Source organism: Chelonoidis abingdonii, chromosome 1 (assembly GCF_003597395.2).
Source record: "Chelonoidis abingdonii isolate Lonesome George chromosome 1, CheloAbing_2.0, whole genome shotgun sequence".
In the NCBI taxonomy this organism is placed as follows: domain Eukaryota; kingdom Metazoa; phylum Chordata; order Testudines; family Testudinidae; genus Chelonoidis; species Chelonoidis abingdonii.
The window spans coordinates 98976898-99000924 of NC_133769.1; the positions used below are offsets into that span (position 1 = coordinate 98976898).

General features: G+C 46.6%; 1 protein-coding gene across 1 annotated transcript; it reads left to right on the forward strand.

Moving 5' to 3' along the window:
• The first annotated feature begins 232 nt into the window (after nt 1-232).
• PDGFB (platelet derived growth factor subunit B) lies at nt 233-24027 on the forward strand. Its single transcript, XM_032790245.2, has 7 exons — nt 233-1330; nt 13605-13701; nt 16688-16768; nt 17782-17981; nt 19739-19880; nt 20293-20460; nt 21632-24027. Exons 1-6 carry the CDS (start codon nt 1241-1243, stop codon nt 20427-20429), a joined length of 747 nt encoding a protein of 248 aa, XP_032646136.1. The 5' UTR covers nt 233-1240; the 3' UTR covers nt 20430-20460; nt 21632-24027.

The window sequence follows — 24027 nt, forward strand, 5'->3', positions numbered from 1 at the left end:
AAAATGCTGTGAGTTGCAATAGTGAAAGTCTTAGTCTTGGGCCAAAAAATTCAACTGCTCTGCTGGGAATACCTTTCTCCTTATCTCTCTCTCACTTCTGAAGGAATTTCTCTCCCCACTTCTATATGAGTATAGGGACATCCCCAATATGAATTATGTTTATTATTGAAGGTCTTTTTTATTTTGGTGAGTATTGAATTGTCAGTACCTTATTAGATTTTTTTTCTCTGTCTTTGATATACAGCCAAGAAAGGAGTTGCTGCTAGCTGTCTCCACCCCTCTCTTCTCCTTTAAAAGAACAGCTGAAAGGGTGCCACTTTATTCTCTTTCTTGCAGACTAAAATAGAGACCCATCAGCTCTCTCCCTGCTACTCTCTTTCCTCCCACTTGATTTTACCTTTTTTCTTGTTGCAACAGAGTATAAGAAGCGGCAGCAGCAGCAGCACTGCTGAGACTTATCACGACTCAGCACACACACAGAATCCAGCCAAGACATTTGCTCAGCTGTCTGCAAAACCAAACCAAACAAATCAGACCTCACATACAACCAAACTACCAGCAACATTTTGAAAGAAAAGACACTGAAACCAGAAAATAATTTAGGAGAAAAAAATTCAGCTTAAAACAACTTTTTTTAAAAAATATGCCAGAAGAAAAAAAACATTAAAAAAAATTAAACCAACAAAAAAAAGTTAAGGAAGAAGATTTCTTTTCGGATTTTGTATAAACATTTAGGAAAACTTTGTTTCAGACCTGGTTTTTTTTGGAAAACATTGCAAAACATTTTTACCTTTTTGTGTGGGTCTTTTTTGTTTTTTAAAGAACAAAAATTAAGAAGGAAAAAGATAAGTGTGTGGACCATCCAATAAAAGGAAATACTGAACGATTTCTTGTGGAGAGGGGGAAGACAGACTTTGGATGCACACATTTTTGGGGGAACTGCCTTTTTAGTTTATTTATACTCCTCTCCTATATTCCTGCTGGCTGATGAGGCAGAGAAAGGGGCAGACAAGTAACCAAGACTTACTTTTTAAAAAATAAAGTCTCTGTTTTTTAACCCTCTCTTCCCCACTCCATGATTGTGGGAGATGAGAGAAAATAACTTGGAGAGGAAAATGAAGAAGTGCAGAGCCCTCTGTGCAGAAGGCAAGGCTGGAGCCAAACTGTAAGCAGAGCCTGCCTCTCTCACCTCTTTGCCTAAGCGTGGGAATTTATTATTTCTTTTTAAGTCTGTCCTTCAATGTGTCTGGAACTTTTGGGGCTCAGAGTCGTTATGGATTTCAGATTGATCTTCATGTCTCTCTGGTACCTGCCTCTCATCAGCACTGAGGTGAGTGTCAAACCATTTTACTTTACAACTGAGAATCAATATCTGGTGAACTTTAGACCCAGGATAAAGTATACAAAGCAGAGTGAGAAAGAACTCCTTATAGGTGTTTCTCTGTCAAGTTTCATTGTATCTATGAGAACAGTTGTACATTTGTGAGTTATTATCATTGTCCTTTATTTTAGTTTTTAAAAGGCAAGAAAATGAATAAAAGGAAAATAAATACTGTTAAACAAGCAACATTTAAGCCACTGAACTGACAGGTAAAAGGGAGTTGTGGAGAAGGGGTCAGTTTTGACTCTGGATTCATAGATGGCCATTCATCCTGGCCAAATGTAGCAGTTGCAGCTTCTCAATTTCTCATGCATTTATGAGTTTTGGTCTTTAAAACTAACAAACCTTATTTAGGCAACTCTTTCTGCAGCACACCATGGCTGGCCCTTGCCCTGCTGGCTAGCTGTTGGTAGGGGGAAACACCTTCTCCCACCACTCCCCAGAGAAAACATGTAATCCAATGGCATCTCAGACCTCTGGGTGGGGATCTTCAAGATGGGTTCTGCTGGAATTAAACAGGGATGAGCCTGTCTGGCAGTTCAAGAAGGAGCCTGGGGTACCTGTTGCAATGGGGGCAGGGGGAGTAGACCGAAAAAGAGAGCCCCCAGTAGTTACAGAAGGCGCTTGCAGTCCGTCTCACCATGCTGGTGGAGTCAGACGGAATGAAAGAGCTCCGGTGTCGTTCAAGATTTTTCTCTCTCTCACGCTGGGTGGAAGTGGGGAGCTCCCTGCGTTCTTGCAGCTGAATTCTAGCCCTGGTTGCTTGGCTGCAGCAGCAGCAGCGTGTTCCCCAGCTGTTCTGGGCCGGGAGCTGCAGCAGGGAGCTTCCTATCAGTTCTGAACAAACACCCAAAAGGAAGGGAAGATTGCATCGATTTGAGAGAGAGGTTTGTGGGGGAGGGAAGGTTCTTAAAGGAACCCACGTCCTCTCTTTTGCTTTCCTGGTTTTATTTCCCTCCCCCAAGATATTCTTCAAACACATTGTGCCTGTCTCTTGGGTCTCTGATCTGTCTTACACCAGTGTAACTGAATTGGGTCCGACCCTCAGCATGCTACATGGTGTTTGTCCGTATGAGTAAAAGTGCGTCTCCAGAGGGTCGGGACATAGGGCGGGAGAGCCGCAGCAGGTTGGCTGGAAATGCACAGCTGCAGGCGGGTAATTACAAATAAAAACGGCTGAAGAAATCAAGTTGGATGCGTTTGCTCCTCCTTGCAGCGAGCTGGCAACAGCAAATAATTTAGTCTGGGAGCGACAGGAACAGCACGAGTAAAGAGGACTCGTACTTCAGCAATAGAGTTATTCATAGAGTGCCCAGGGCAGGACCCAGCCCAGTATAAACAGGCACAACATGAAAAAAACACAGCCCCTCGAAAATGCCCAAGCGGCGGTGGGAGTGGCAAAGGGAGCGAGGCAGGAGAGGGTTAACGTGGAGGTGAGCCTAGCAGAGTTGGAAAGCTGGGACCTGGGACGCAGCCAAGGCAGGTTGTTTTGACCACCAACTCGTGGAAAGAATTCTCCTTTTGTTCTCCGTGCTCCTGTGAGTCGTCATGCAGATTTCACCCACCTCCGCTCGCTCCTTCCTTGCGGTGCCAGCGGGGGACACCCCCCCCCCATGCCTCACCTATCAGAGGGAGGGGCAGGTGCACTTCGGGCCCCACCTTTTCTACGGCTGCAATCACTCACTGTGCCAGTCTCATTGCCCAGAGCCAAACCAAATACAACGAAGCGGGAGAGAAGAAGGGCTTCCCCAGCACGGGTGATGATCAGCCTGAGAAAATACAGCACAAATTCATTCCAGGATTTCGGCCCAAAACTCTGTCCGCCTTCTCTCCCTCCCAAACTGCAGGAGTTCCTGTTTCTTTCCTTTTAATGAGGGTAAATCAACATCACGCTCCTGCTAACTCCTCCACAGGCTGCCCCCAGCTCTATCTGGAACAGCTCCGGGGGAAAGTAATAACCATCATACTTAGCAGCTAGATAGCACTTTACATTTTTTTAAAGAACGGGGCAAGCCTTAACCTATTAATCCCCGTAGCCCCTCTGTCAGGTACTCTAAGTGCAGTTTAAAACAACAACAGTAAGAGAACCAAGAAAATGTCACCATGACTCAACACCAGAGTAAACGAGGCAGTTAAGAGACAAAAAGACATAATTTAAAGTCAAATCCCACTGAGAAAAATAGGAACATTAACTCTGGCAAGTCAAGTGTGAGAGTATAGGCAGGCAAAAAGGAATTTGAGGAGTAACTAGTAAAAAACACAAACCGAGAGCTAAATTTTTTAAAGTACACCAGAAGCAAGAAGCCTGCCAAACAATCGGGGGCCACTGGACAATACAGGTGCTAAAGGAGCATTCAAAGAAGACAAGGCACTTGCAGAGAAGCTAAATTAATTCTTTGCATCAGTCTTCACTGCAGAGAATGTGAGGGAGATTCCCACACCTGAGCCATTTTTGTAGGTAAGGAATCTGAGGAATGGTCCTAGATTGAGGTGTAAATAGAGGAGGTTTTGGAACAAGCTGATACATTAAACACTAATAGGTCACCAGGACTAGATGGTATTCACCCAAGAATTCTGAAGGAACTAAAATATGAAATTGAAGAGCTACTAACTGTGGTATGTAGTAGTAAACTGTTGCTTAAATTAGCCTCTGTAACAGATGACTGGCAGATATTTAAGGTCTCACCAATTTTTAAAAAGGCTCCAGAGGTGATCCTGGCAATTATAAGTCTATAAATCTAACTTCAGTTCCAGGCAAACTGGTCAAAACTATAGTAAGGAAAAGAATTATCAGATGCATAGATGAACACAATATATTGGGGAAGAGTCAACTTGGCTTTTGTAAAAGGGAAATAATGTCTCACCAATCTATTAGAATTCTTTGAGGGGATCAACAAACATATGAACAAAGGTGATCCAGTGGATATAGTACTTGGACTTTCAGAAAGCCTTTGATAAGGTCCCTAACCAAAGGCTCTTAAGCAAAGTAGGCAGTCATCAGGTAAGAGGGAAAGGTCTCTCATGGATCAATAACTGGTTAAAAGATAGAAAACAAAGGGTAGGAATAAAGGGTCAGTTTTCACAGTGGAGAGAAGTATAGTGGAGTCCCCCAGGGATCTGTACTGGGACCAGTGCTGTTCAACATATTCATAAATTATCTGAGAAAAGGAGTAAACTGTGAGGTGGCAAAATTTCAGATGATACAAAATTTCTCAAGATAGTTAAGTCCAAAGCAGACTGCAAAGAGTTGCAAAGAGGTCTCACAAAACTGGGTGACTGGGCAACAAAATGGCAGATGAAATTCAGTGTTGATAAATGCAAAATAATGCACATTGGAAACCCTAATCCCAACTATACATAAAAATGATGGGGTCTAAATTAGCAATTACCGCCCAAGAAAGAGATTTTGGAGTCATGGATAGTTCTCTGAAAACATCCACTCAGTGTGCAGCAGCAGTCAAAAAAAGCTAACAATATTGGGAACCATTAGGAAAGGGATAGATAATAAGACAGAAAGAATCAAAATGCCCCTATATCAATCAAATGCCACGTCCACACCTTGAATACTGTGCGCCGCTGTGGTCACTCCATCTCAAAAAAGATATATTAGAATTGGGGAAAGTACAGAGAAGGGCAACAAAAATTATTAGGGGTATGGAACAGTTTCCATATAAGGAGAGATTAAAAAGATTTGAACTATTCATAAAAAACAGATGACTAATGGGGAATATGATAGAGGTCTATAAAATCATGAACGGTGTGGAGAAAGTGATCAAGAAAGTGTTATTTATCTCTTCACATAACAAAAGAACCAGGGGGCGCACAATGACATTAATAGGCAGCAGGTTTAAAACAAACAAAAGGAAGAACTACTTCACACAATGCACAGTCAACCTGTGGAACTCATTGCCAGGGGATGCTGTGAATGTCAAAAGTATAACTGAGTTCAAAAAAGAATTAGATAAATTCATGGAGGATAAGTCCATCAATGGCTATTAGCCAAGATCATCAGGAATGCAACTCCATGCTCTCGGTGTCCCTAAACCTCTAACTGCTAGATGCTGGGACTGGACAACAGGATCGATCATTTGATAAATTGCTCTGTTCTGTTCATTTCCTCTGAAGCATCAGGGATCAGCCACTGCTGGAAGACAAGATACTGGGATAGATGGACCTTTGATCTGACTCAGTACACCCATTCTTATGTTCCTCATTTTAGAGAGGGGAAACTGCGGCATGAAAGGACAGACTCTTGGATGCTCAAAATGAAGCACCCTTTTGGACACTGAAATAGAAGTGGTCTGATATTCAGCCACAACAACCAGAGACATCAATGGGGTGTGCTACACCTCTGAAATCCACACCTCATTTTATGTAAGATTTTAGGTGCCTAACTTCAGGAACCCTGGCTTGAAATTTTTGGCCTAAATAATTTACCTAAGGCTACAGGTGGTCAAAGAAAGGAACAGAAATTATATGCTCAGATCACTATGCGATACCTCTGTCTACAGCACTGCCTGACAGGAATGGGAATGGGAAAGAAAGGAGACATTTTATCAGTGAAAATGGAGCATTAGAGTCAGGAGAACCTTCATTTCCCTGGAAAGTCACAAAGAGGCTGCATCTTTGGGCTGTGGATGGGCAAACATTGTAGTTCTTTTCTCCCCTGTCTGAACTCACAAAAGCTCTGAACTGGAATCAACGGGCAGCTCTAAGGGAAGTAGAGGCCTGGCTAAAGCTGACTTGGTTGAAAAGGCAGAGTTTACCCATTACTGTGCTAGAATGCCTTGGGAACTAATAAGCCCTCCAAATTGTGCCTCCCCCTCCCCCAGAGCCTCATGCAAAGACACACATCCATGGATACATTAAACACCCCATCCTCTATGCAAGTCCCTCCCCAACAAAGCATTCATCATACAAATACACACCTATGCAAATCTGCATGTAAATACACACATGCATGTATCACACATACATTATTATTAGATTTCTGAGCACCCCCAAAGTATGCAAGGCACTTTGCAGAAACAAGTAAAGGCACAGAACCTGCCCTGAGAAGCCTACAGTCTGAATTCAGACCTGACACAACAAGTTAAGGCATGTGCACATCTTGCTGGTTCTATTAAATTAGGTTAGAGATATATCCATCTATGCACCAGAGAAACATCTTAATGCAAATATGTCATCTTATTCCTCGAGCATACATACATCCACACATATATACACCATGCAATTACCCCCTCAACTATCGCCCACCCGCACACACATAGACTGCTTAGGAGAAAACACGCCATGGGAACTGGGGTCAGGTGACAAGTTTGATCCATTGAACCCATGTGATGAGGGCAGTTTTTGTATTTCCCCAAATGGAAACCAAGCTCTCTTTTCCATTCCAACCCTGGAGCTGTTTTTCCTGCCAGAGGAGATGTGGTCGAGGGGAAGGAACTCTCCCTGATCCTAGGGCCTCTGCACTGTCATTTATCAGTATCTGACTCCACAAAGGAGTGAGGGAGGCAAACGGCCCCTAATATTCCCCCGCACATAACTGCAACTGCACCAGAACATACCCAGTGGGAGGATGACAAACAAGTGGGTTGAATCCTCCGCCCCAAAACATCACCTCCTGCTTTGCATCATTTCTCTCTTCCTCATTTTGGTCTCTCCCTGTGTGGGCACCGGGGAGAGGATGGACGTAAAGCAGGGTATGAGGTATCCTTGACTCCTCGTAGCTCTTTCTTCTCTTACCCAGACCACAAAAGGGAAGCAGTTGGTGCTGTGGGCTGCCCAGCGGTTGTGTTTGTTTGAGCAGGCGAGTATATTTCCACCTCGCGCACAAAATATGAAACATCATCTATGTTGGCAGGGAGGGAAAAATAGAAATGTGCCCATTTCTATGCATTGTGAGAGGTGTATTTACGCACATGCGCACCAACACGCGTGCGTTCGCGCACACACACAGTGTTTGGGCACTGCTTTAATACTGTCTGGTGATGTCAGAACTCAGAAATGCTGGCCCCCAGCAGTAGGTTTTTTTGGAGGGACTGTGATGGCATTTCTCACCTTCCTCACCAGGCTGAAGATGGCGCCTGCCTGAGAGGACACACCCCTGCCTCCATTCAGTACCCTGATGGAGTTTCCCTACCCAAACCCACATTCACAGCCCTGTCACTGTCCCCCTCTCCACCAACCTGCAGAAGCTCCTGAAACTCTTAACTGACTGCTTAACGGCAGGCACTGTAAGAGCAGCATGCATGACGATTCCTCACTGCCTGTAAAGGGAGGAACTACTTGATCCAGAACTCCTATCTTTCTCAACAATGTCAGCGGAAAGGTCACTAGAAACACTGGATTTGCATCTGATTCGGAAAGATCTGAGCTGTAAAATGCAGTCCTTTTGGTCCCTCCACTTCTACAATCACACCCATCTTTAAGGCCTGGGAGCCCTTCCAAGGGGAGTGGAAGTGGGAAGGTATTTGCCAGTTGGGAAGCAAGGATGCTAACCTATATGCATTTTCCATGTGGCTCATCATAATTGCCATGCAACCTTTACAGAGATGGGCTAAACCAAGCATGGCTTTGGTTTTTGTAAATTTCCATTGGCTGGGCCTGTGCATTTTGGAGTCCATCTCCCAAAGAATGGGGTGGGGCTGTTAAACAGTCCTAGTTTCAGCCCATCTCTAATTTACATCTTCATGGTGTGAAGGCGTAAGCCTCTTATACTGTCCTGCACATGTGACGCTCTTGTGGGAGTGAAATGGTGCAGCCATGGCAGTGAATTTCAGGACGGATCACATGTCTGGGGTAAGCCCGTGGAAATGACAAGGTGATCAGCGTGGGTCTATCTCTCCCCATCAGCTGATGTGTAGGCCGGGAGAGAATGACTGTCTCTTACAGTATTTCCGACACTATTTATACATGTTGTGCTGATGGGCAAATTTTTCCATTACTTTGCCCAGAGGCTGCTGTTACTTGGGGGCTGGGGACTGTATGCCTCCTCTTCATGTCAGGGGATGGGTGGGTGAGACCGGTGCTAGTAGATGGTTAGAACATAGAGGGCGAGACTGAGTCACTGGAATCAAGTTAGCAAAGACTGAATGGGATGTTTTAGGGAGCAGAAGCTAAACAATATTTTTGTGCCCATGTGGAATGGATTCTGGGAGAGATGAAGGGGTTTTCCCTGACTTGTGAGAGAGCAGAATTGGTCCCTGGGGGACGGGTGGAAGGATTCCTAAGAGGTTACCCATAGCTGGGCGTGGCACTGGAAGGGTTAAATGCATCTGCCCAGCCAAGGAACCAACAGCCCTTGGGGTTAAGTCAGAATGAGTCTTTTGCCAGGCTCTGCTGGGACTCGCCCATCTTACTCCACGCTGAGGAATATCACAGTGTCTCCCCTCTCCATCCCCAATCTGAGTTTGAGGTAAAGAGAAACTTCTTTTCGTACCTTGCTCTCTTCATCCTTCATGCACCCACCATGGTATAATGACATAGTGGCTATCAACCCATCCCTGGCACTGTGACCCCTCTGTTCTGATCAGCAGTGAGGTGGCTGGGGAGTTTCATAACCTACCCCCTTTCCCAGGGAGAAGGGCAGAGAGCTCAGCGCCTTTCTGCATTTTCCTCCCCCAAATTGGAGGGTCTCCCCTTCCATCCTCTCTCCTGTGCCATTTATGTGGCACTACCCGGATATGCAGAATCACAGCCTAAAAAGGAGGGGAGGAATTTCTTTCTCCAAGCCCCAAGGGTCTTTCTCAATCCCTTCCTCTCAGTTTCACAATCTTTGCTCCCTCGGGGCCATGCATTTGCTGTGCTATTAAATGAGGAGGAATGAGCTGCAATCTGTTGGAACCCATGAATAGCCATAGGGATCACTGCAGAATGGCAGCGCATGCTCCATTCACTGCCCTTGCAGAGACTGATCACACTTTTCAGCACTCCCAGCTCCTGACGGCCCAGGGAATAGGACCTGGAATCTAACCTGAGTTTTCCACACAGGCCGGCATACATATTTCTAACCCCAGAGCAGTGAACTGGCCTCTGCAGCACTCCCTCTTCTCTCCCCCACCCCAACGCGGGTTGGCTCCATGCTACATTGCCCTACTTAGTGTACATGTCCACAAGTGCAGGGGAGGGAGAGAGTCACAAAAAGTCACGAAAGCTTATGCCCAAATAAATCTGTTAGTCTCTAAGGTGCCACAAGTACTGCTCTTTTTTTTTTTTTTTTTTTTTTACAGTGAGTTAATGCATTTGAGTTTCCCCCTTGGCATCTTAGGGTTCAAATCTTACCATAGCAGAGGGCCAAGGACTGAAATAGATCTGGGCTCCCGGTCAGGACTGAGGGGCATGGGCAGAGCTGTGAGAGGGTCTCAGACTGAAATAACAGCGGGGACTGTAGGACAGGACTGAGCTATACGTAGAACATTAGCAGAGCTGCACGTGGATTCGTTTTGCATCAGCCAAGGCTGCTGACATCTGAAAGTAGGGAGGAAAATCTGACACATAATAGAGACGTGCTTAGAACTTACCAGCACATAAAGATCACACTGTTCTGCCTCAACACAGGGCAGGCAAAGCCACCACTGAGGAGACTCCACTGGCTTGCCCAGCACCTGCCTAGCACTGTACATCTCTTTCTTTCATGAGCACCAAAATCATGTGACAATGTTAAACAATCAAAGAAGCGTGCTTGCGTGTATGCATCCGTCAGTGTGTGTCTGTCTGCAAGTCTCCAGCATGATGGCTGTGCATGCAAGTACAGAACCTGGGGAAGGGAGGAACTCAGGGTGGGAGCAGAGAGAGGAACAAAATCACTAGGGTAGGAATTCCAGGGCCTTGCAGCAGCACAAGGCCAGACCTCAGGCACTTGACAGCCAGCCAGGACTCCATCAAGACAAGAGACTTCTTTGATCTACCACAAAGCTAAAAGGAGATCATTAACCTGCTCTAGACTAATAACGCCTTGCTGCAACTGCTTCCCCCCCTTGCTGCAACTGCAGGAAAATCCCTGACTGCTCTGGTTGGCCCATGGGGAGACTCCACCCCCCACTGCCATTCCACCCTCCTCCCAGCCCTATCACAGAATCAGGTGGCTGTGTTTGCTGGTAATTGCTGCATTGTGTGTCTTCCCTTGTTAGCTTCTAAGGGTCCCTCCGTAACCGGGTGTGCAGTATCCTACTGGCAGAACTTCCTCAGCCCAAGCTCTGTGATATGGGGATGCTAGGGCATCTTAGGTGAGCATTCCCCTCGCCCAGAACCAACTCAGAGAGGTGAGGAGAGCACACCAAGCCTCACAACCAGGCATAGTCTCTCACAGGTCCCCCTCAGACTTGGCTTTGTGACGGGGAAGAAAGTAAGAAACCTCACAGCCCAGCCATGCAGTCCCCACTGCCAGAGGTGCTTCAGAGATACAGGTAGAGAATAATGAGGCCTACAGCCTGGGCGTGCTGACATGCTTTAGTCAAACTGATAGCATCTGCAACAGGAAAAACTTGGCACCTAAAATTCCTTCTGTGATCAGGGAGTGGAGCTAATTCCTGTAATCCGGTCCCCGGTGAGTGGGCCTGCTTTTGCAATCCCTTTGCAGAGCACTGATCCATAAATGCTCCTCCAGTTTTCTTTCCTCTTCCTCCTCCCTAGCTAGCAAGGTCACATCTCTCCTCTTCCCACTAATTCCACCAAAGTCGTGCAGTCATGTAACACCTGCCTGCTGACCCCAGCAAGTGCCAGAGAGTTTAAAATAAAGTCTAATTGCCTACATGTATTAAGTATCAGGAAGGACCAGAGTCATCTGTACAGTGCAACATTCATCCACAGATGCATTTCTTGACAGGTGAAAACATTAAAAATCAGTTCTGATCTCAGGTTACAAATACTTGGACTCACAAACAATCCATTTTCTACTATAAACCCCAGTGTATGTGATACAGAAATAGTACCATACAGGAGGAATACAGAGCCTTTCACGTCTAGGTCACTGGTTCTAACTAAGGTGACCATCTGTCCCAAATTGCAGTCCTGAAATGCAGAGTTCAAGTCCCGGTTGTGGGTTGAATGACTCCAGGACAGCATTTGTCCTGGATTCCCTGCAGCGCCACTCTGCACCTGCCCAAGGCTCAGAGGCAGCACCAGCCTCTTCATGGTGTGTGTGGGAGGGAGAAAGGGCTGAGGTGGGCCTTGGCCCTCCCTCATCACAAGATCCCTCCCCCTGCTCCTCCTCTTCCCCCTGAGGCCTTGCCCCCTGGCCAGGCCAGAAGCTGGAATCGGGCCATGGTAAGAGCTGCCCAGGGACCCCCAGCCACTGTGGGGAATACCCAGACCCTCCATCTGCCGTGGGTGGCATGCCCCAGGGGACAGGGGCATGGGCTGGAGACTGCTCTCGGGCAACCTCGTACCTCACTGAGGGCATGTGCAGGGTCTGCGGCTCCTCACAGTGTCCCGGGCTCCTTGGGCAGCTCTTACCACTGCCCGGTTCCAGCTTCTGACCTGGCCTGGCCAGGGGGCAGGCCCTTGGGGAGAAGAGGAGGATCAGGGGGTGGGAGCTCAGGGAAAGAGGAGGGACAGGGCAGGGCCAAAGAGGAGGGCAGAGATCCTGCATGTGTCCTGCTTTTGCCTTTTGAAAAGATGGTCACCCTAGTTCCAACCCAGATCCAGCTTGGTAATTATCAGAAGTCATCATCATATGACAGCTGTTTGGTGGCCCCTGAATGACATGAGTTTATGGCCTCTCAGCTGTGTGTCCTGTGGGAAGATGCCTACATCACAAAAAACACCACGAAAACTGGCATTAGCTGGCTCCCTTCTTGGCAGCCTCAGCAGAGAGTCCAAGGATTTAGTGGACTGGGAAATTGCACTTCTCTTCTCATCCTTAAAAATGGTCCCTAAAGGTCAGATCTGAAGCCCATTGGTAACAGGTAAGGGAGAACAGCATGTAAGGTGAAACGTGCATTGCCATTGCCTGTGTGGTACCTGCTCTGTGGATAAACAGAGGAGTCACTGTCTCTAGAGTCATCAATCTGGCACTTTTCCCCAGCACTAACTGAAATGAAATGCTATACCCTGAAAGCTATTGAGCAAAGAATAACCTCCGTAAGAGAGCATTCACCAGAGCCCAGGTACATGCATCTCACTAATAATCATAAAACATTAAAAAAACCTACATTTCATAAACACATGGGGCCAAATTCTCCTCTCAGTTACAACGGGGCAGCCCACTGAGGGACATCGGGCAGGGGCTCAGCTACTACCCACTGCACAACAACCCAATTAGGCAAGCAGCTGAAAGGCCAACTTTCCACACATGAGTACTCCGGAATAAAGAGAGCATGGAGCTAACCAAACAGTTGGGTAATACTTTTCTCTGTTTCTGTTCCTATTATTTTGGAAATGTGTTTTAGTAAGTACTTGCTTTCCTATGCCTCTACTCTGTAGTCCTGCAAGGCAATCACAGGGACCAATTCAGAGTTGGTGTAGGTGGCTGAGATTTCACTGAGCGCAATGGAATTGCACTCACTTACACCAGCTCTGAATTTGACCTGTAACCTGGTGTTTGTAATGTCAGCATTCAAGGCTTATGACACTGAAATCCAATGGTTATGACATGAGAGCCCAACACCATGGAAATAACTGTGATGTCATACTGCAGAGTTTGTGACTTTGCTGCTGCATCAAACAGGAGTAGCAAATTGGTCTGTGAAAGAGGAGTCAGTCTCCCTTTCCACTCCTTTTTTTTTAACAGTGCCCAGATGTGCACATAATTGGCCAATGGGATTTAAAAACAAACAAAACCCGCAGAACATCTGATAGATCATGTGAGCGAGTTTCATAACAGAGGGAAATATTGGGAAGGTTTTCTCTGATATTTTTAAAACTACTCTGGTACTGTATGCACCAGGACTGCCAGCCACCTGGTGATGTCACACAATCTATCCCTTTATAATGAAACTTCCCTGACTGTTGGCAAAGTATTTAGGATTCTTCAGCGTGTAATGTTATTGCAGACTTCATTCCGCAGACCACTTTGCAAGAGGCAGAGTTTCTCTCACTTCCCTCCTCTCAGATTTCCCATCCCACACTTTCATGGCAGCTTTCCTCTCTCCATTTGGCTGGTTCCCTGCCTCTCCCTCCCACTGCCACCTTCCCCTTCCTCACCATAATTAGAGCTGTTTGTGCAGGATTGGCATTCAATACCTGTGTAACACTTGTTTCCTACTTTGTTATTGTCTGGTAGGGGGACCCCATCCCAGAAGACATTTACAAGATAATGAGTGACAGCTCGGTGCGCTCCAGGAGTGACCTCCAGCGTGCCCTGCAGATAGACTCCGTAGGTAAATCTCCTCTACACCAAACATTCCTCTTCCTTCCTTAAATCTCATGGTGGGAGTACCTTTCTTTTTCCAGCAGGTACACTGGCAAGGCGTACTCACTCTAAATATAGAAACATGTTAATCTCTAGGTGGCAGTCTATCAAGCTATACTGCAAAACTCAGTTACAATAGGGCTGGGTGCTGGGGAGATTTAAATAGCCTGGTGCATGGAATGAGGAGCATGAGAAAAACCCAAGCAAGCTTCTGAGCTAGGAGATGCCCAGAGAGGTGGTTGGAGTGGAACATGAGTAGATTAAGAGGTGCACAAGAGGGTGAGTGAATTAGCTCATGGGCTGATGCAAAGACACACAGGTGAATGAATGAAGTGGGCTTTGAGGAGATGCACAAGTGGATGAATAGACTGATCCATGGGAAGACAAAAAGACCGACTAGTGGGTGGTTGGGAGTGGGCCAGGTGAGCTGATAGCACTCATCTAGGAGGAGGTGGGAATATATGCAGGGAGAGGGGGGATGAGAGAGCTGGTCCCCAAGTAGAATAGATAGGGAGGGACACAGGCAGGTGTGTGGACTGGTTCCCAGGTAGACCCTTCTATGAGATGATAGAAAAGTGAAGAAGGATGTGGGATTGTGTCAGGCTGAGTAAGCTGGTGGTGGGGTTGGAATTGCTTTGTCATTTTCTGTGGGTAATAGCTCAGAGTTTGCAGTGCATGGGAACCCCTGGCCAGGACTGAAGTCACAGAGCAGCAGCAGCAGCAGCCCAGGGAGCAAAGTGTGGAGGGATTGGCACGTGTGGGAATAGGACCACGTGTCACGGTTGCCAGGCTGGATCAGGAATTTATTTATAAACGGTCTCTTCAGAGTGAATTCCATTCTATTCTAACCTCTGCTCCCACCCGTCCCCCTCCACCCCCCTCTCCTTCTCTCTTGTGTTTTGTCTGTTTGTAGCTTTGTAATCCTTGCCGAGACACTATCTATGGGGGAACAGAATTTCCTGCTTTTGTTTCCTATGCCAGTCGGACCACTGGCACGTTCTCAAAAGCATTCCCGCTCCCTTTCAAAATGGCCTGGGAGGGGACGGGGAAGGGGGGAGAGAACCAGCTGTGGGCTGCTATTGTTTTCCTTAAAAAGAGGCGACGAGGTCCCCCTCCCCCAGTTCTTCATCTGAGTCCATGAGCCACACAATGGGGCAGCTTCCAAAATTAGCAGCACTGCCTTTTGCAAGCTTGGGTCCCCACCCATTAGCAGCAGCAGCAGCAATGGCCTATCAAGAAGAAGGGGGGGAGGAGGGGGGCCTCAGTTTTCAATAGAAGATTTGTTTCAAGTCAACAGTGTTGCTATTTTTTTCTCTTCAACTTAACCTTTATGCAAAAGGCAACCCCCACCCTGGCCTGAAAAAATTCCAGAGAATGCAAGATGGAGGGGGGGAGAGGGAGAGACACAGAAGATGTGTGCAGTCTGTCATATCCTGTAGCTTACGTAAGGGATACATTTCTGTTACAGTGACTACCCCACTCATATACTTAAGAAATGAAACAGGATTCTCTTAGGAGACCAGGGGTTTGGGAATAGGCTATGGAGCCTTTCAAGCCCAGGTCATTGGTTCCACGCTAAACCCAGATTAGGAAAGACTAGATGACACAGGGGATCACATATGGGATTGAAAGCTTTCATACCCAAGTTACAGATTCCAATCTGTCCTCAAGTAGTTAGTGACTGCATGTCATTCCTGTTCGCTGGCCTATGTGAAATCAGCTTGGTGCTGTCACCGCAGGCTGGCAGCCAGGTGTTCACAATATCCACAGATGCTGACTTGTTAACGTGTGGACTGAAGAGAGACCAAATGCCCCTCTCACCCCTAAAAAGTGGCCTTCCCAGGACAGGGGTGAAGTGCATTATGGGGAGTGATAGGTATGGGAAGCTTGCTCTGCTGTTGTGCCTGATAAACAGAGATCTTCAGTCCAGTGCCCTGTCCCAGTCCTGAATTCACTTTAATACAGTAACTCCCTGGAGGCTGATGTCCATTCTGCCTCCCATTGCAGCTATACCAGGCCAAGCAGGAGAGAGCTGCCACTGGGTGGGAGCTGTCTCTGAACACCGCTCTAGTCTGGGGCTCAGGAGGGGCCACTTACTAGAGAATCTCATAGAGACTATGAGAATTTCTCTGTTCAGTAGTTCCTATGGGAAAGCAGTGGGATGGAGATACTGGGAACTGGGCTGACTACTACCAGTCCTCTTCCCTTCCCCCCCAACTACCCCCAGCACCTGAGTTTTACCTGAGAGTAGTAGAGGGGAAGACTTATTTTGAATTCATTTTTCTATTCTCCTGCCAAAAATGTTGACTACTTCCAATGAACGCTGTGGGTTAGGAGAGAGAATGCAAGTACCCCACTGCCACATCATCTAATACACCTACATCCTGACCTCCTGCCCCCTGCCATTCCAGTCCTGGGTCCTCCACTCAGCTCTGCCATTGCCCCCTCAGTCCTGCTCCATAGCACCCTTTGTTAGTCCAGTCCTAGGACAAACACACAACTCTAGCACTGCACCTCAGTTTTCACCCACAGCACCTCCTGCTAATCCAGCCTTGCTCCTCACCCTCCACCTCTGTTCAGCTGATTCACCTGCATTTTGACTTGCAATTCCCTCTGCTATACCATGTACACTCCAAATAGCTCCGCTAAAGTGCATCTCACTCTTGCCCTAGAGTATCTTCTGCAAATTCAGTCCTGGGCCTCTCTTTAAACAAGATATGCTGGTTACTGCGACTGGAGCAATATGAGGAGGTGAACAGACGCAGAGTCTCCTCACACTCATTGCACTTGTGACCTGAGCTGGGACTTCAACCTAAAACTCTGGACGGGGCATGCTAGTGCAGTAACGAGACTGATGAATCACCCAAATATTGCCTCCTCTGTCACTTGATTCGCACACCATTGCCCCACTTTTTTACCTCATTGTCTTATTTGACTTTGCCCTTCTCTTGCAGAAGAGGATGGCTCCAATTTGGACCTGAACTCAACCCGAGCCCATCCTGATCAAAACTTGCCTCGAGGGAGACGAAGTCTAGGTGAGTGATAGACTCAGACCTAACTTCTGTGCAGGAGTTTCAGTGTAAGTGGGAGATTAGGTATACAGATACATGGGTCTGTACAGTCTGCATATGTGTCCACCATGAGTGTATGAATGTGCCTGTGCATGGTTAAGTGTATGTCACTCTGTCCGTGTGCATTTAGCCATGTAAGTGTGTTTGTGTTAGGGAGTCTGTCTCTGCCTCTGTGCTACCAAATGTAGTCTCCTTCTTTCAGCATTGCTGTAACTGCCCCAGCGCCAGAGGCAGTGCAGACAGCAGAGTGCAGGCATTTCCAGCACTGTGTCCTGATGCCCTCCTCTGGCTGGGGCTTCGGACTTGGTGCTGGCAATGCCTGAGCTCTGTCTGCATTAGCATTCATTTCATAGCTTGTACCAGTGCTGGAAAACAGGCGCTAGATATGCTATTGTAGACAAGTCTTATGTCAAGTCAGTGACTAACACTGTGTTTCTGCCGAGTGTGATACTGCCCTAAGCAAATGCAGAGACTGCTATTAATTGTTAAGTATTGAAATTAGCTGAAATAATTCAACAGAGCAAAATGATAATGGACCAGGCCTGGTGCCCTAGCAATTGTTATTTGCACTTTTTGATTCCCAGTCCCATCCTCTAGCTCCAGCAGGGCCTGAAAGTGTTGCAGAGGCCAAGCATTTAGCACCTAAATGGAGGAGCTGGTGTTCGCAAGCAGGAGACATCATTCTGCAGCAAATCACTCTGTCTCGTTATGCAGTGGCACTGACTAGCCCCTGTCCTTTCTGGCCAGAGATGTTAGCTGAAGTTATCATTATTTATTATGTACCATCAGGATGCTTGGCCCTTTGAAGGAGACAGTGAGTGGCATTGGATGGGTGTAGGATGGGGAAAGAATATATATCTGTAGCTGCAGGAGAGTGTGAGCCTTTGTCAGATAACATAGTGGGGTTGCATCAGGTTTCTGGGAGTAGCCTGTGAAGCCTATTTCACCATTTTTCTCTTGGGTCCCTCTATTTGCAGTGGTAGATGCAGAGCCAGCAGTACTCGCAGAGTGCAAGACACGGACAGAGGTCTTTGAAATCTCCCGGAGCATGGTAGATTCCACCAATGCCAACTTTGTGGTGTGGCCGCCGTGTGTGGAGGTGCAGCGGTGCTCCGGGTGCTGCAACAACCGCAATGTGCAGTGTCGCCCCACGCTGGTCCGTGTGCGGCATGTCCAGGTACACAAGAATCCTCTATCCTCTCCCTCCCCCTTGCTTCCTTCTCTCATGGCCCCTCTACTAAAAACACAAACCAACTGGGGGGCTTGCCTGTGGTCATACAAGTGAGGGGCTAACTGTGCTGGCCTCTCCATCACTGCCCTGACAATGCACCTCAGCCCAAACACGTGCACTGAGACAGCATCCCCTCCTCCTCTCCTTGCACCTCTGTGATCTTCCTGCCTAGCCCTGCTGTAAACAAACACCTGATAGCTGACCTCTTGCTCTGATCATGCTAGCTCGTCAGTTAATAGTGATCTCCGTGCTTCCTCCCAGACAGCTCATTTAAAAATATAATCCTCCCCCGCAAATCTGCTTGACCTGTGAGAGATTCCCTCAGGCCCTGGGCAGGCCGGGGTGTGTATGTGTGCACACTCACACAGTCTACTTTATCAGGAAATTCCTTTTTCAGAAAAGCCACTCTGAATGAGGGAGAAATAAGAGAGAGTGAGAGAAACAGGAGTTGTTTTTGTGGAAAAAGCAAAGGTCAGGGCAAAAGTCAGCCAGGAAAAGTGACCCGGAAATGGCTTCTCTGAGATCTCTGTATTGTGTGGTTAGAAATGTTTGTCTAGTGAGCAGCGTGTGGTCTGAAGCGTGTGGAGTGGGGTTTTCAAGGAAAGATAAATAGCCAGTAGGTTTGATCAGTGGTTGAGTGATGTTACCAGGGCCAGTGCATTGGGAGCATTTCAGTTCCAGACTCAAAGCAGTGATAGCATTTATAGCCTGCAGACCTCTGCAGGGAATGTGGTTTTGTTAGATAAGCTAAACTAGGTCAGGCCTGGTCAGTATTTGAATGGGAAACCACCAACGAAAACTCAGAGACTGTAGGATATGCTGCTGGAGATCTAGTAACAGGTGCTCTTCCCTCTGAGGGTACGGCTACACTTCAGCTGGGAGGTGTAAGTCCCAGTGCAGACAGACATACAGTCCCTAGCTCTGATTGAACTAGTGATCTAAAAATAATAGCCCGGCTGCAGCAGCTCGGGCTAGCTGCTTAAGCACAATCTCATCCAAGAGCCTAGGTACGTACTCTGGCTCTTTTTAGCGCACAAGCTCCACCAGAGCTAGCATGTGTACATCTGCTTCAGCTGAATCAGTGATGCAAGGGCTGCAGAATGGTTCTCAGGAGCATTGTGTTGCCAGACATGCTGCCTTTCACATGAGACGAGAGCCCCGTGCCACTGTTAGTCATTAAAAATCATGAGACAAATTCAGACATGGCTCCACTGAAGTTAGTAGAGTCGTGCTTGTTTGCATTAGGTCTGAATTTCTCTTCTCTGCCATGTTGTTTTTTGCACAGTAAGGGTTTTAACTCCAATATCTCAATTCAGTTAATTACATTCTGCCTATCCCAAAACTTCCTCTGTCTAATCTATCAGACCCAGCATTGTTCTGTATTTCTTTTCCCAGTTGTGTAATGTTTTGAGGCGCTGTTCATGTTTCATGCAAGAAGCAGCTGTAAGTCAGGATTGGGTGTAGTGATTCTCTATGTACAAAGTCAAAGTCAGACCTGCCTTGCTATGTGCTACTCCACTGAAATCAGTGAAAGTTGCACCAAACTGTACCAGGCCTGGGTTTGATCCATGGATTTTAAAGTGCATTTGGACCCTTTGGGCAGAAGGGCAATAGAGAAATAAAGGTAGTATTCATGTTGATGTAGTGGTAGTTGTAGCTGTATTTATATTTTAGTTGGGTTTGTTTTTATTCTCGCCCAATAGGTAAACAAGATAGAATTTGTCCAGAAGAAGCCAAACTTTAAAAAAGCCATTGTGCCCTTAGAAGATCACCTGGAATGTCGATGTGAGGCACTGTCATCTCAGCCCTCTGGTCGCGGTCGGCCAGGTTCACGTGAACACAGAGGTAAGGCTGTTGGTACTAGGGAAAGAGAGAGGGAAATGCTGCAAGATGAGACTGAGGGCCAGAGCCTCAGCTGCTGTGAATCAGCACAGCACCGGTGAAGTCCAGGGAGCTTTGCTGATTTCCAGTGGCTAAAGATTTTGCCTAGAGTATTGCTTGCGAGAGGGGCAAAAATGGGGGAAAACAGAGGAAGGGAAGAGGGTGAGAAAGAGAAAGGAATGGGGAAAAGGGAAAGAGCAGAGAGGAAAAGGATAGTGGAGAAATGAGGAGAATAGATGAAGTGAGGAAGAACGGAGGGGAAGGAAGAAGAGGGTCTTCAGCTCTTTTGCTGTAGAGATGGTGGGGAGGGAGTGGTATCTCCAGCTGTCTCAGCTGCTGCTCATGGCATGATATGCTCCCATCTCTGTTTTGGCAGGTAAGTCAGCATCGATCACTGCAGCCCCTGTTTCGGTGAGACAACGAGCGCGCCAGCTGCCAGCGCGAAAGAGAAAACATCGGAAGTTCAAGCATGTCCACGATAAGAAAGTGCTGAAAGAAATCCTCACAGCATAGAGGTGCTGGCTGGGGACAGAGTGCAAGGCAGGTAATAGCAACAACTGCCACAGGAGGGGGGGCACTTTGAGAAGTGAGCCAGTCTGCTCTTCTACTCATGGGAAATCCCCTTCCCACACACCAGCGCTGCCCACGCACCTCAACTGCTACCCACTGCACCTGCTACTTCAGCCCTGGCCCTCATACACAGTTCTGCCCAGGCAGCTCAGTTCTGCAGCTCTTGTTATTCCATGTAGAGCCAAGATGCTGAGTAGTGCCAAATTGTGTGATCTAATGAAGTAACAGGACTAGGTTGCTACTCACAAATTCATCCCACTTATGATTTATCACACTTGAACTCATTCTTGCAGAGGTGAAAAGTTTATGCATTATTCCCACTTTGCCACTGAGCCCCACTCTACTACCTCCCTTGAAGTTGAACAACAAGCCCATCCCCTCTATATCTAAAAACCACTGGAGATCATATTATTTGTCTATTATGTGGAGCTCGCACTGATCTTCTTTGATGAATTGAGTTTCCACTGGAAATGGAGAATTAATGTCCATTTTGTATTCTCTATTGCGGGATTGTTTTTTTTAGTTTTTTGGTTAAAATGGTGGAAGGACACAAAAGGAGCAGCACTTTGATGAGTCTCACTGTCCTAACAGGAAGTCTGAGAACATAACAAAGGTTAAAAAAAGCAAAAGGAGAACTGGAGTCTCGGAATTAAATCTGGAGCCTTTCAGTTCTAGGGACCTGACTCTTCTCACACTTACAGTGATGTAAATCAGGAGTAACTCCATGGATTCCAATGGAATTTCACTGGTGTAAAGTCAGTGTGAGTTAAAGGAGAATCGGGCCTTGGGTTCTCAGTAGGCTAGGCCTTTTGAGACAGAGAGAACTGTGGTCTGAGCACAGAAACTTGGAGCCAGGAGTCTTCCAGTTCCATCTTTAGCACTAGGGCTGCTCTGGGTTTTTTGTTCTTCTGCTATTTTAACCAAAAAATACTCCTCTGATCCCTGACGAGCCCAAGAATCCAAATGCAAAGGTGATGTACTGCTATTTTTGCTCCTGTGCCAAGCTTAGCTTGGTCTGTCCCAGAGATAAATAGAAGACTTCAGTGGCTTGGTCTCCAGGGCTATTAATGTGGAGTAGGAATAGTAGAGCAAGATGGGTTCTTATTCTTATTCTAATTCAGTGTTTGTGTTTGTTTCATTTTTAGGTTTATTTAATATACAGTAAAACCTGTCTTAGAGATCACATCTGAAGAGAAATCACCTGTCACGAGCAACTACTTGCAGAGGCCACAGAACACAACTACTCTCTGGTGTGCCAACCTTGGAAGAGAGACCACCTCTTACAAGTGACCACTTTTGCTAACTTCCATGAGTGGTTGCTCTTGGCAGGTTTTACTGTATTTGCTGTATTGCCCCCATGGGGTCCTCAGAGTGATAACTCTTCCTCTCTGTCGGTCTGTCTCGATGCCCGAGTCGGACGGCAAATGGTGCTTCCCTTTCCATGACCGGACCTTCTCCCTTGATTTCCCTCTCTTCATTTATTAACAACATTTTAAAGTTTTCAAAAAAAAAGAAAAACAAAAAACCACGTCACTGGAACAGGATGGTGCCTTTCCTACTGCAGAGACTAGAACGGCAAATGGGGAAAAGAAAAATGGGTCAATTTTCCTTTGAGGGGGAAAAGATGGGGGGGAATGGGAGCAATTTTCTTCCTTTCCCCTCTTTTTCTTGGTGAGAGTGCGGGACCCTGGCTGAGATCAATGATTGTGATGGACATGTTTTAAAGCAGGAAGACCTCAGATTAAGAGAGGAAACCAATAACGGAAAATGCACTAAGGATTTTTATTGTTCCATCTGGACAGACTTTTTTTTTTGTGTGTGTGTATATATTATTTTAAAAACCACTAAAATGTACAACATCTCGGGGAACAGAAAAAATGAAAGCAAAATGCATTTATCCCATCCACCCCTGGTGCAGACTGGAAGACTTTTGGAGCAGTGGGAAGGAGTGGACAGCTGGCAGAATCATTCTCCCTTCTCCCGGCCCCCTAACAAAGGATGCTGTCTTTGCACATGGTGTAGAGGATTCGACTTTCCAGTCTAGGATTTGGGTTACTGTTTAATTCACTTGTATGTGTGTGTATATATATATATATATATATATATATATGGTTTTAAAATGGATTTGTTCCCTGGTGGGAGGAATCTGCAGGCATGTTTGTGCATCAGCTCAGGTGGACTAGAAGAAAAGCAAACTTTCCATGTCTTTCCCCAGTGTGTGTGGGGTGCAGAATGGGGTGCACGGAGCAATGTCCCTCACACTCTTTCCCCCTGCTCACAACTCCCTTGCAGGATACAGAGGGACAACACAATCAACCAACGAAATACACGCTTAGAAACATTACTTCATCAGAAGAAACTGTAATTGGCTGACCAGTGATCCTGAGGGCAGGATAATATGACAGGAATATCTGAGAGCAGAATAACCCTTTCATGGATGTTTCTCATATCACACTCTCAGTTGCTCTCCCCATCTCTGTTTCCCTGGCTCTCCCATTTTTCTCTCTCAAACACACACACAAAGATTTCCTTAACCTACAGTAAAGCCCTTTTCAGTTTCAAAAGCTATAGATCCGAGGAACTTCTTGGGCGGTTGAAGGGGTCTGGGGTGAGGGCAAGGGGAGAAAGTGAACCTCTACTTCATAACAGTGATTAAAAACAGAAACAATCCCCTTTGGTGAAAGAGCATTGCTGACTGGTGTCCCGACCTTCACGGACATCTTAGAGAGCCTTAGAAGTCTAAGTGGCGGAGGACAAATGACTCTTCAGATAGGGACCACCTGTACACACCCCCACACGCAATTATTAAGGACATTGTTATTTATCATATGAATTGCAGGAGGAGACCCAGTTATGGACCCACTGTGCTGAGCACTGTATAAACACACAACAAAAAACCTGTCCCTGCCCCAAAGAGCTTACAATGTAAGTTACAGCTACAACTTTCCTTTCCCAGCTGCCTCTCCTTATTCCATTTCCTTTACAGGGATAGCTCCCTTTCCTGGGAGAATGAGGCAGAAGAAGGGGAAAGTATGCAGTATTCTCTCCAAGGGTAATAACCCCTCTCATGGTCACTCAATACAGCATACACATTGGGACAGAGGAAACAAGGAGTAGGGTGGAGGTAATTTCACCTTCATATTTGTGCCCTGTTGGCAAAGGTCTCATCCACCAAATTCAGGTCTCAGTGCAGGCAGAAGTTCCAGAGAAAACCAGCAGCAGGAGAAAGGTGATGAAGCAGCGGGATGGGGAGTGCTGTTCATCAGACAGGGGCTTACGTCTCCCCTCACCTCAAACCCAGAGCTTCTCGCTGGCTGCCTGCTGCCAACATCCTTCTCTGCCTCTTGCACTCTGCTCCATTCACCCCACCCCATGACTTCTCAAGTCTTAAGACACTTTGCTTTCCTGCTCCAAAATCTCCTTCCTGTGGTTTGTAAAGTTGGTGAGTTTTTTTGCTTTTTTTATTTTAATGTAAGATTAATTTATACTCAGTACTGTATTTAAAGTTGTAAAAAAAACAATACAAAACAAACAAACAAAA

What these genes read in the sequence shown, in the direction of transcription:
- PDGFB (XM_032790245.2), top strand. Translation starts at nt 1,241, where the DNA reads ATGTGTCTGGAACTTTTGGGGCTCAGAGTCGTTATGGATTTCAGATTG. An exon ending in CCTGCAGATAGACTCCGTAG is followed by an intron (nt 13,702 to 16,687) that starts GTAAATCTCCTC and finishes CTTCTCTTGCAG; the next exon opens with AAGAGGATGGCTCCAATTTG. An exon ending in TCCGTGTGCGGCATGTCCAG is followed by an intron (nt 17,982 to 19,738) that starts GTACACAAGAAT and finishes CTCGCCCAATAG; the next exon opens with GTAAACAAGATAGAATTTGT.